This window comes from Suncus etruscus, chromosome 9, assembly GCF_024139225.1.
Source record: "Suncus etruscus isolate mSunEtr1 chromosome 9, mSunEtr1.pri.cur, whole genome shotgun sequence".
NCBI classification, from domain to species: Eukaryota; Metazoa; Chordata; class Mammalia; order Eulipotyphla; family Soricidae; genus Suncus; species Suncus etruscus.
In genome coordinates, this window is record NC_064856.1 from 76,715,991 (window position 1) to 76,728,713 (window position 12,723).

Below are 12,723 nucleotides of genomic sequence, written 5' to 3' on the forward strand. Positions count from 1 at the left end.
TGAGAGTTAAAATTTGAAGAAAAAACAAAAAAACAAAACAAAAACAAAACAAAACAAAAAAAAATCGTAAGTCTCGCAAGACTTAAAAGGAATTTTAAACAGTCTGATAGTAAAAACCCATACATGTGGAATTACTTATAGTACCGTCTACACTTTCTAGAGAATTGACAGCATTGCTTTACAATGTAATTCCCTTTTATGAATATGGCTAATTTTACATGTCCAGAGTAAAACAATTATGGAAAAAATATACTTACTTTTGTGTTTTAAAATAAAAAAGTATCAGTTATTTGGATGTAAATTTGACTGATATAGAAAAAAATAGTTTAAAAATCACTATATACTTACATAGCTAAATCTAGTTGCCCTAATCAAATCCTTCTTGAGTCACCTAGCAGTCAAAATGCAAACTAAAAGCTTTTAAGACATTTAAATCCTGTGAAAATTTTGTCAATCTCTATTTATTAACATTTTTCTACAAAATAGTCACCAAAAATCTCTGAAAACAGTTAATTCCCTTTGGTAAACTAAATTTGTCTGGATGCTAAAATATACTAAGATAAATTAAAATAGATGCTACCTGATTTTTAAGCCTTAGTTATTTTTACAAAAAAATAATAGTGGGCCCGGAGAGATAGCACAGCGTTGTTTGCCTTGCAAGCAGCCAATCCAGGACCAAAGGTGGTTGGTTCGAATCCCGGTGTCCCATATGGTCCCCCGTACCTGCCAGGAGTTATTTCTGAGCAGACAGCCAGGAGTAACCCCTGAGTGCCACCGGGTGTGGCCCAAAAACCAAAAGAAATAATAATAATAATAATAATAATAATAATAATAATAATAGTAATGTTATAGTGTTGTGCAATGAAAGCTGCTCCTAATGTTGTTTCTACATTTAAACTTTCTGATAAGAAGCCAAGATTTAACTATAAACATTTAGGCTTGAACAAGTTTAGGCAGAGTTTTTAATTGTAACTTGTCCTGCTTTTTATCTACTAGAGTTCTTTCGTAAAAGTCATAATAAATATGAATATCCAGATGTGAGGCATAAAAAGATACATATGAATAGTATTACAAGACATTCTAGGTTTATTTTATGTATAAGTCTTAAAATTATAGACTTTGGAAATGGTCACCTAAATCTGACTTAACCAGTTTTTCTTCATCTCTTTCTAATTTATGATTTTCATTTGGAGATAAATACATTTACAGATATTTTAATCTTCCATAATTTATTTGGGAATCAGTTTTATAGTGAACAGATTTGGAAAGATAAAGTGGCACATTTTTATTTATATATTAATAACAGTGCTTAACCTATGACATTTTTCCTACCAAAACTAGATTACTTTCTAAGTTAGACAGCAAATAAGTAGTATGATGACATTTATCATTTTTATAATAAATATCAGGTTTTACAATCTAAAGACCTTAAATGTAGTGAGAAATTAAAAGTAGCAAAGCAAACAACCACATAATCTAGTTTTCAAAATTAAGTCAAAGAGATGGCTTCTTTGAGAAGAGGCTCTTTCACAGAACAACTGCTCTACTTTATTTATTTTTCTACTTATTTTTATTTTCATTTGGGGATTATTGTTGTTTTATTTTGCTTTGTTTTGTTTGAGAGCTATTCCTATCAGTGTGCATGTCTCACTCCTGGCTCTGTACTCAAGAATTGCTCCTGACAGTGCTTAAGGGATTATGAGGTACTAGAGATTTTAACCACCATACCTACAGGCAAGATGGGTAACTAAACCCCTATACTATTTTTCTGGCCTAACTCCTGCTTTATTTTAAAAGAAATAGTTAAGGGATGAGGAACAGAAATAAAAAATGTCATACATATAAAAACATTCTGGGCATGAAAGAAATAATATTAAGAGTCCAGAAATTCTGATGCCTCCACAGCATGCTAAGTATACTTCAATTATATATTCCGTCATATACTTTAATTCCAGCTCCCATCATATTACGTTTCACAAACATTGGAGTCCAATTTCCTCATTCAATTATGAGCTTCTTAAACTGTATTGCTTATCATAGTAACTTGTGACATGGTAAAACAGTCAGCTTATTAATGACATACCAAGAAATAATTATTGGGATGTGTAATTTAATCAACAAATATTAAACTTGTATAGAAAAGTACCAAAATCTTTCCTAGAAAAAGTTAAACCATTATTCCTAAATCCTCATGTGCCTTTACTATTGCTTTAGTCAACATGATCTGATGTAATACAGCCTAGTCATACATATACTGAGCTATTTTCTTTGCTAAAGCACTCTGATTCAGTTTAAATTTTTCTCTTATGTTAAGAAATAGTTGATGAACAAAGCTTTAAAAAACACAATGAGAAATTAGGAAACAGGGACTACATATGAGTTTAACTTAATGAGAAAATACTATAAGGTACTTAAGTATCATGTAATTTAATAAATTATTAAAAATGAAAATAAAATTGGGCATAAAGAAATTAATATAGCCACTAGGGAACCTAATTTACTTGGTATTCTATAAATTCTGCCTCATTATGTAAACCATTATGCTTAATAAGCCAGATGGTTTGGCAGTATATGCACTTATATTCTACCTACTCCCCCCTCCACACACTGATTCTTATGCAACTGCCTGCTAAAAATGCAGAAAGAGGCTCTTTACACTGCAAATATCTTATCACTACTAATGCCATAATATGACTCTTAAGGAATCTTGTTTTGCAGTCAGAGACACTTGATCATCAAAGAGAAAATGTTTCCCAGTTCACAAAACTATAAAGATCACTGACCAACCCATGTGAATGGTGGTTAGGAGGAATGCTAGGTTCAAATCCATCCTGACTTAAGTACTACTTTCAGCTCTGGTTCTTGGGCATGTGAGGAAAGGAAAATCACTCCTATTGGTTCTTCAAAGACCATTATCATCCAAGTATCAAAGCAAAGTCTGTAAACCAATCTTCCATTTTAGTTTTCTTAATACATTTTAAGCATCATCTCCAATAGTCCTTGAGGTTCAGAGTTACACCCGTTAGTTCCAAGAGATCAAACACAGTGTCTCACACTTTCAGAATATATGTTGCAGTTGAGCTACTTCCAAGGCTTTACATTTGAATTTACTTTTATAGGGCCAGATCTTGTAGGACTCAGGATGTCACACTAATAAGAATTGAGAGAAGCCATGCTTGGCATGTGTTGTGTCACTGACCTATCTCTTTGACCTCCATTCTTTATCTAAAAGATGGAATTTTGTGATTATTTTCCATAATGGAATCCACTTTAAAAACTGAAGTATTTCACAGAATGATATTGATACCCTAAGTTCTCATTCTGTCATAAGTTAATAAGATAAGATCTTCAAAAAAAATTTCCCTAAAGTGAAGAAATCAAATAGTAATTTGTCTTTTCTAAATATCACTAAGATCTGAGGTATTTTTCTCAACAAAACTATATTTCTTTTATGTTCCTCTACCTTTAAAGAGAGGTTTGTTTTATAAGATATTACTTTTTATGTGTTTTCCTATATTAGGTAAATATTTTTATAATTATATAATCAAGTAAACCAGAAGGCTAAGGAGAATATTTGATTTCATCTGTATATATACCAAATAGCTTGGGTATTTCTTATTGTTTAAATATTTTTAACTTTACTTAAATGATTTACAAAATTGTTCAGAATACAATTGTTTTGGGCATTCAGTGTTCCAACACTAATACCACTACCAGTGTGAAGGTCTTGGCAACTTAGATCCTCATTAAATTTTAGTAAAATGGCTTCCTCTTTAAGTCTGTGTTCTCCTTTGAACATGTGGATCTTGCCTGCTTGTCTCTATTTATCTGCTTGATTTTCCCCTCTCTGAAGAAGTCCTTGGTGCTCTTTCTCAAACATGTACTTCCTCTTTCTCTCCCCTAACCTATTTCTAAGTAAGTTTTATTCAATTAAAAAAATGTTTCTTTACTTAAAAAGTAATATAATAAAATAAAATTTAGCAAACTCCATGACAAATCAAAGGTCACTTCCAATGCAGTAGCTTCCATTTTGAGGTTATCTTTGCTGTTATAAACAAAATTTTATATATATTTTCTTTACTTTTTTAATTCACAGAATGTCAATATTGGGGCTCAGAGCTCCAGCTACCTACATTGGATTTTGAAGATGTTTTAAAACATGATGAACATGCATACAAGTGGCTCTTTAACCTCAAGAAAGTGGGCATAGTGAGACTCACAGGAGCATCTGATAAACGAGGAGAAATTTTAAAACTTGGAAAAAGAATTGGTTTTCTTTATCTCACATTTTATGGGTGAGTCATAAAATAATTTCCCATTGTTAATATAGCTTGAGATTTTATTTTCTAGGAGAGATATTTATTGATTAAATATAACAAAATTTCTATGATGTCTTGAGCAGAAAGTCATATATGAAGATGTATCTAAAAGTGAAATTTGTTTAACAAGACTGGATTTGTGGGGACCAAGGGGCGACCAGGTGAGACATATTAGACCACATCTGATACCTAGTAGTGCTCAGGGCTTACTCCTGACCATACACTCAGGACACTTATGTTAACAGTCATGTATTATATGCTATATTTGGGATTTGAACCAAAGCCAGCCACATTCAAGGCAATGACTAAACTCTTGTACTATCGTACCCATTACTAGACTGAAATTTTTTTTAATTATGGAATCCTAAAAAATATTAAACTTTTTGTGGAGTAGTAGAGGGTATTCAGAGGGATCAAAGCTGACTGTGCTCAGTCAGGAATTACTCCTATCTTTTTTTGGGGGGCCACACTCGGTGATGCTCAGGGATTACTCCTGGCTATGAGCTCAGAAATCGCTCCTGGCTTGGGGACCATATGGGACTCTGGGGGATCAAACCATGCTCCATCCTAGGCAAGCTCATGCAAGGCAGATACCTTATGCCCTGAGCCACTGCTCCGAGCCCAGATTACTCCTGTCTTATAGGACCATGTACAGAATCAGGGTTTGAGCTAGAGTTGGCTTCTTGAAAGGTTAAGTTCCTATACCTTATACTAACACTAAACCCTCTGGACTAGATAATATCAGTTACTAGGACTATAATATAATAACTGAAATATTGTGGACTATGTATTTTCAACAACAAAAAGTTCTTCACAATTTTTAATGAAATGAATTTCTTGATTAAGAAGATAGTAGATCTGAATTCTGAGAGTTCTTATCCTGGTTTGCAGGTGGTCATTTTCTCATTTTGTCCACATTTAGCCTTTCCATTGTGCTCCAGTTGTCTGGTATCTTTTCTCTTCTTTTAGAGACCCTCATTATGACATTATTTATTCTTAATTACCACAAAAATACCCTGTTTTCCATAGCTTATCACAATTTGCTTAATGCTTCATTATCTGAATTTGGGAGAATACACTCTGTTCTTAATTGGTAGGATAATAAATTGTTTCTCAAAGGTATTTACAAAATACTAAACTCTATGATGGTTTAGGTTCATTAAATGTTTACATTTAATTAAGTTGGTGCAAAGTAGAGGCAGTAAACTAACACTTGCCATTAGATACAAAAAAAAAGATGTTAAAGCTAATGATGTGCAGGACAGAAAGATAGAATAGCAGCTTTAAGGCACATTTCTTTCAAGCTGTCACCTCAGGATAAATCCCTAGCAAACATATGGTCCACTGAGTCCCACCAGGAGTGATTCCTGAGAACAGAGCTAAGTTAAAACCTGAGCATAGCTAGAAGCAGCACAAATCACCTCCTTTTATGGAAAAAAAAAGAATATTAACATGAAAAAAATTAAGTCTATATACTTTAACAACTAACATGAAATACAATTAATACTTTATGAAAAAAATCCCTTGCATAAAACTTACCTGGGAGTGGCATTAATTATGAATACTGAAATACTAACAGCAGGAACCATGGCTGTGGATATAGAAATAGTTTAAATGGACTTCTAATCTTTATGGGGAGATCTGTCATTGGCATGGTATTATTATTTTTGGCTTCCTAGAGTAGAGGATTTGGAAGTGAAATGGTCTTCAAAATCCAAAGTTTGAAAACAGTAGCACACAGACTATATAGCTAGATGTATTTTGTTTGGCCCATATGATGTTGAAATAAAATGGAATTAGTCATTGAACACTTTAAAATTGGCACATTTTACATTAAATATGGTATTTCTTTAATATTAGATGAGGCAATAACTTCAACTAAATCCAACAGATATATATATACATATATATATATGGTCAATGTGTATAATGTATATACATAAAAGCCAAGCTAATATTTATACACAAAGTCTGTTCCCCAGAAAAAGCATTATCTCTACTCTCCACTCACCTTCTCACCTCATCTGTCAATCTGAGACCAGGAAGGGCCATGTTAACCTTTGAGTATGCCACCTAAAAACTATAGTGAGAACTGATCTGTTGATACTGGATCAAAAAGGTTCACTCACATGTCCCCAATGATGTAAACAAATTTAATTAATTGAAAAAATGCAATAAAATTATTTAAATACAGCACAGAAGGTTGTATCAAATTTAGACAGCATAGCCCCCTAGATTTTAACCATTAAAAATTTATGTTTTATAAAAGTTCAATTTCCCCTACTTCTGAAAGAACTTGCGTTGTCTCAACTAAGAGGAGGAAGGGTGATGAAAGACAGCAAAATGCTCTGCATGAAACCCTATCAGTAAGAGTACTTTGAACCACAGTGCCAAATTTTTATTTAAAAAAGTGCCTGTCCCAAGACCAAACAGTCATATAAACACTGAATAGAAATAAAAGAATGATCAGACTTGAACACCAAATCCAAAGCCAACTACAACAGAAATGATACCCAATCTACAACAGGCTAGACATAGAAGGGACCACTTGTACTAGCAGCCCAGGAGACAAAGGAGGAGCGATATGGGATGTATGCTGGGAACAGGGGTGGAGGGAGAACAACATTGGTGGTGGGAATGACACCAATTCAATGTCACTATGTAGCTGAAATACTACTGCGAATGATTTGTAAATCACTTTGGTCAAAATAAAAATTATTAATATAAAAAATATAAAACACCCCCTGCATATGCAAAATAGAAAAAAAAGTGCCTGTCATAGAGGCAAACTGATGACTGGGAGGGAAACTGGATGATTGGTGACTGGAAGTGACCACTGGTGGAGGGAATGGAATATTGTTTGGCTGAGACACTCATAAATAACTTTGTAATTCACCCTAACTAAATAAAAAGTTTAAAGATTTGAAAAAAATTATGAACGTTACAATAAGCGAAGAAAATAGATGAAGGAACCTTGAAATCTTTAAAGAACTAAATAGTATTTTTTCTTTATTTAACTTTATTTAACTTTTTCAAGTAGTTATTGTCAATCCAGTTCACTGATAATAAATCTGAAAATTAATATTATACTATAACCCAAGATCCTATTAGTAGATATAAAATAAAAAGCACAATGATTATATGTATTAAAAATTAAAATCCAAAGTTTTTTATCTCTAGTAATCTCACACAGACACCACATAAACCAGAGAATAAACTTAACAAAGGAAATGAAAGATCTACTCACAACTATAGAAATTTTATAAAAAAAAAAAAAAGAAAAGAAAAGAAAAGAAAGAAAGAAAAAAAGACACAGGGCTGGCCAGACCAGGAAAATAAAAAAAAAAAAAGAAAAAAGAAAGTAGAAGACACACACACAAAAGGAAAGATGTTCTATACCCGTGGATTGAAAATACTGATATTGTTATAATGTCTATCTTACCAGGGTCAAGAATATAGTAAACTATTGGGTGTATATATATATACATAAACACACATACACATAGCCCACCCTCAAATGATCATCTTATTCAAAGTAATATATAGAGATGCAATATGAGCATAAATTATAATTGCATTTTTTCAATGAAATAGGAGATTACTAAAATTGGTATGGGAGCGAAAACACCAACAAAATACAACCTTAATTTAAAGATCTATTACAAACTATCGTAAATAACAGAGTAGACTGGGGCAAGAGAATAGTACAGGGTTTAAGGTATTTGAATGTGTCTGGAAATAGTTCAATTTCTAGTATTCATATGGTTTCCCTGGCACCACAAGTCATTCTTGAGTATAGACCAAACAATAGTACCTGAGTGTTGGTGGATGTTGACCAAAGCCACAAAACAGCCACAAAAACAATAAAATAGCAGAATTATACTGGAGTGAAAATAGACACACAGATCTGTGGAATATCACTGAAAGCCCAGAATTCAATTTACATTTATATGCACTATTAATTAATAGCAAAGAAATCAAGAAAATACAATGAAGAAAGATAAGTTTCCTCAGCAAATAATATTGGGAAGACTAAATAGTCACATGTAAAAATATAAAAATTCACTATTATTTCATGCCATATACAAAACTCAATTCAAAATAAACTGAGGGCTAGGATAAAAGTCTAAAACTGTTAAAAATAAAAAAAATTTTATATAGATTTATGACAATAGCCACATTGTTATGTTTGGAGACTCTCTTCCAACAATTAGATAAACAAAATGTATTTAATATATTTTATGTATTCATATGTATATGTATACAAAGAAAACTATTTAACTATCAAAAACTTGAAATTCCACTATTTCTGAAGACATAGTTAGAGAATTACATAAAGCAAAATGTCAGAAAAAAAAACAGTTCTGAAGAATTCCATTCACATGTGAAAAATAAGAAAATAAATCAAAGGAACACAGAAAATTAAACCAGAACAAAGCCTAAGATTCTGACTATAAAACTGAAGTATATAGAGCAAAAGATTAAGAGCAAATGATAGAATCCATAGAGGATTATTTTTTGATAGTTATGTTTTTATTTTTATGATAAGTATGTATGTTGAATGAAATTAGTCAGAGGGAGAGAGAAACAGACAAAATTATATCTCTCTCTTTTCTCTCTCACATATGCAACACTTAAAGAAACATATGATGGGACAAAAAAAATGACCAAAGACAATAGAAACAAAGAACAGGGAAACTGGTATTCAGTAGTAATAATAATATGCCATTTGAGGTGACTGGGTAATAGGACAGGAAGAGAGCAATGCATATGGTGGAAGGAAGCGTTCAACCAGGACCAAGAGGAGTTGCTGAAAGGTGGTCAAGTGTTGTGTATGTAACTCTATCAGCAACATTGCTATAAACCACTAAAAAACTAAGTGAAAAAAAAAAAGAAGAAAAAAACCAGTGCAAAAACTAAAGAGAACAAAATGTGCCTCTCATAGAAGCAGATTTGTGATTGGAGGCAAACAATGTTTGATATTTCACAATGACTAAATTTAAAAGAACATGAAAAAAAACCTCACTAGGAATTACTATCAATTACCAACAACACATTTACTTTTTGTATTTTTTTGCCACCACGTTTCACTATTTCCTAACAGTGGTCAACTTTCAGGTGTCAGTATTGGAGTTCCATAGCTCACCCGTGTATAGCACATTAAGGTCAAAATATTCATCCTGATTTATGATTTGTATTTTGTTTTGCTTTACAAGTTCTAAAAAGGATATAATTTGGCCACAATCTAATATTGTGAAATTCATTGGAATGAATGCTAAAATGTTATTGTCAGAACAAACCAGATTTTCTAGAATACTATTACATTTCCTTGTCCAAAATCTTTGCATTATACCTGATTGGCTTAAATTAACCTTTCAGAGATTTTTGAATTTCTTCTCTGAATCTCTCAAAATATACCAGGCACCAACAAATGCCTTTCATTCCACCATATTGCTTGATCAACCAAAGACTATTAAAGTCTTTCTATTATAAACCTACTTTATAAACTTTTGATAAAAGTTAGTTTGCTTTGTTTTGTTTTGGTTTTGGTTTGGGGATCATACCTGGTATGCTCAGGGTTTACTCCTGCCTCTCTGCTCAGTAATATCAGTCTTGGAAGTGCTTGGGAAATCACAGGTAGTACTAGGGGTGGAAGCCAGTAAGGCAGATGCCTTATCTGCTATCTCTCTGAAAGTAGGACGATTGTTTTATTATTCTTTTTACTTTGTTTTTATTTTAGTTTTCTTATTTCTTGTTATTGTTATGAATTTTTAATGAATATTTTCCTGAAGTTACTCCCATTGCATATTCCTTTCCATAGTAATGCGTAAAATATTGGGTTGTTTCAAATAATGCTGCAATAAGTGTGCCTAAATTTTTATGTTACAGGTTTTGTTTTCTTTGGTCAGGCACCTAGGATTGTAATGAGTGTATTATACATTACTTTCATTTTTCAAAAATTTTTTGAAAACTCTATGCTGTTTTAGATGAAGCTTAATCAATTTATATTCCCACCAATAAAGAATCAGGTTTCCTGTTTCTACACATCTTCACTAACACTTGTTTATTCTGAATTTTTAATGTAGGGATTTTCACAGGGATGAGATGATACATCATTGTTGTGATTAATATTTATCCGTAAACCTGTGATATTGCGCTATTTTTTAGTTTGAGTGTGTCTGTTGATTATATGTATTTCTTTTTTTGTGTGTTTTGTTTGGGTTTTTGGGTCACACCCAGAGGCACTCAGGGGTTACTCCTGGCTCTTCACTAGAAATCGCTCCTGGCAAGCTCAGGGATCATATGGGATGTCGGAAATCAAACCCAGGTCCGTCCTGGGTTGGCCATGGCCATGTGCAAAGCAAACGCCCTACCACTGTGCTATCTCTAGGGTCCGATTATCTGTATCTTTTCAAAAAGGGCTTTTTAGGGGCGATAGCACAGCGTTAGGGCGTTTGCCTTGCAAGAAGCCAACAAAGGACATCTCATACGATACCCGGAGCATGCCCGGAGTGATTTCTGAGTGCAAAGCCAGGAGTAATCCCTGAATGCAGCCACTTTTTTTTTTTTTTAAGAAGAGAACAAATCGGGGCCAGAGTGATAGTGAAGTGGTAGGGCATTTGCCTTTCACACACGGCTGATCCAGGTCGGACCTCCTTTCGGTCCCCAGCGCCCCATATGGTCCCCCAAGCCAGGAACAATTTCAGAGCACATAGATAGGAGTAACCCCGAGCAAGCATCACCGGTTGTGGCCAAAAAAAAAAAAAAACGAGAGAGACAGAGACAGAGAGAGACAGAGAGAGAGAGAGAGAGAGAGAGAGAGAGAGAGAGAGAGAGAGAGAGAGAGAGAGAGAGAGAGAGAGAGAGAGAGAGAGAGAGAGAGAGAGAGAGAGAGAGAGAGAGCTCTGGTCCTCACTGTAGACTGTACAGAGGAAGGGTCAAATTTCTTTATAAAATATTTACACCTGGACTTCATCTTTGGAGACTTTCCATCAGTTTTTGAATTTGGTCTGAACATCAGGACTTTAGAAAACTCTTCAGGTGGGGGGCTTGAGCAATAGTATGGCAAGTGGGGCACTTGTCTTGTGCATAACTGGTCTATGTTCAATTTCTGGTACCACATATGGACCCTAGAGCCCAATCAGAAGTGATCTCGTAGCACTATCAGGTGCTCTCCCACAAAGAAAATCTAAAACAAAAACCTTCAGATGTTATTTATGTACAGCAAAAATTTAGGACCTCTTGTTGAAAAGAAGAGGTTCTTCAAAAGAAAGCAAGTATCAATTGGAATCACACATGAGCGTTTTACATATTCTAAACTAATACAACTATGTACACAAAATGGTATTTATCATGCTCTCATTTTACTGCTATAACACTTGAGCATGATTCATCTTCATATAATATTAGTAGCTGCTTTCGCCATGAGCCACTTCCATGCCTTTGTACAGTAGATAGACTATGTCATGCATAATTTCATGCATGCAAGGACCACTTTATGAACTGAACTTTATGAATTGAACTGCAAACCTACATATTTTAAAGGATGCAAAGCAACAAATGAATTAAATAATTATTAAAGCATTTTATAATAAAATTATAAATTAATTATTAAATCAAGATGGTAACATCTTAAAAGATAAAAGTATATGTTATCTCCACATTTGTATTTTCTCAGATCCTTGTGAATATTTTACCAATATATCATAGAAGCAATTTTTGTGTGTAATATAAAATGTTTACTACTATAACTGGATTAATTATTGAAGGCTTTCATGTGAGAAAGGGTGTTGGTAAAGAAAATCCCATGGTTGGTAAGCATGTGACATGATTCTCATCAACATTAATATTCAGATAATTGCAAATTAAAATAATAATAAATAAATAATAATAAACTATAATCTCAGAGCAATAGGAATGGTTTATAACAAAAGTAATAGGAATGGTTTATAACAAAAGTAATAGATATCGTAGAAAATGTAGAGTAAAGAGAATTCTTACAGTTGATGAAATTAAATGGAAAGTAATCTAAATTAAATTTAAATTAGAAAGTAATACAGAGCATCTTCAAAATTCCAAAGTTTAGGCATTAAACTACTATATGATAAAGTAATGTTACTGTCATATATCTAAATAATATAAAATTATTAACACAAAAAGTCATATTTACCCCAATATTTATAGCAATGCTATATACAAAAGCTAAAACAGTGAAGAATTTTTTTATTATTGTAATGCCTTTCTATATGATTAGGAAAAAAGCAGTATATTGTGTGTAGTATTTTTAAATAAAATTTTATCAGTCACAATAGAACAGAGTGTCGCCCAAACAGGCTTCCTTAGATTAATGAAATAATGTTAAATGAAAAATGAGTCCAGTAACTTGTCAGATATACCATCTAGG

General features: G+C 32.9%; 1 protein-coding gene across 2 annotated transcripts in view; it reads left to right on the top strand.

Moving 5' to 3' along the window:
- BBOX1 (gamma-butyrobetaine hydroxylase 1) overlaps window positions 1-12,723 on the top strand; it is a 55,159-nt gene that overhangs the window by 15,474 nt on the left and 26,962 nt on the right. For both annotated transcript variants that reach the window (XM_049780961.1, XM_049780962.1), the window contains one exon: window positions 4,097-4,295. In XM_049780961.1, coding sequence (XP_049636918.1) covers window positions 4,097-4,295 — 199 coding nt within the window. The remainder of the gene's footprint in view (window positions 1-4,096; window positions 4,296-12,723) is intronic.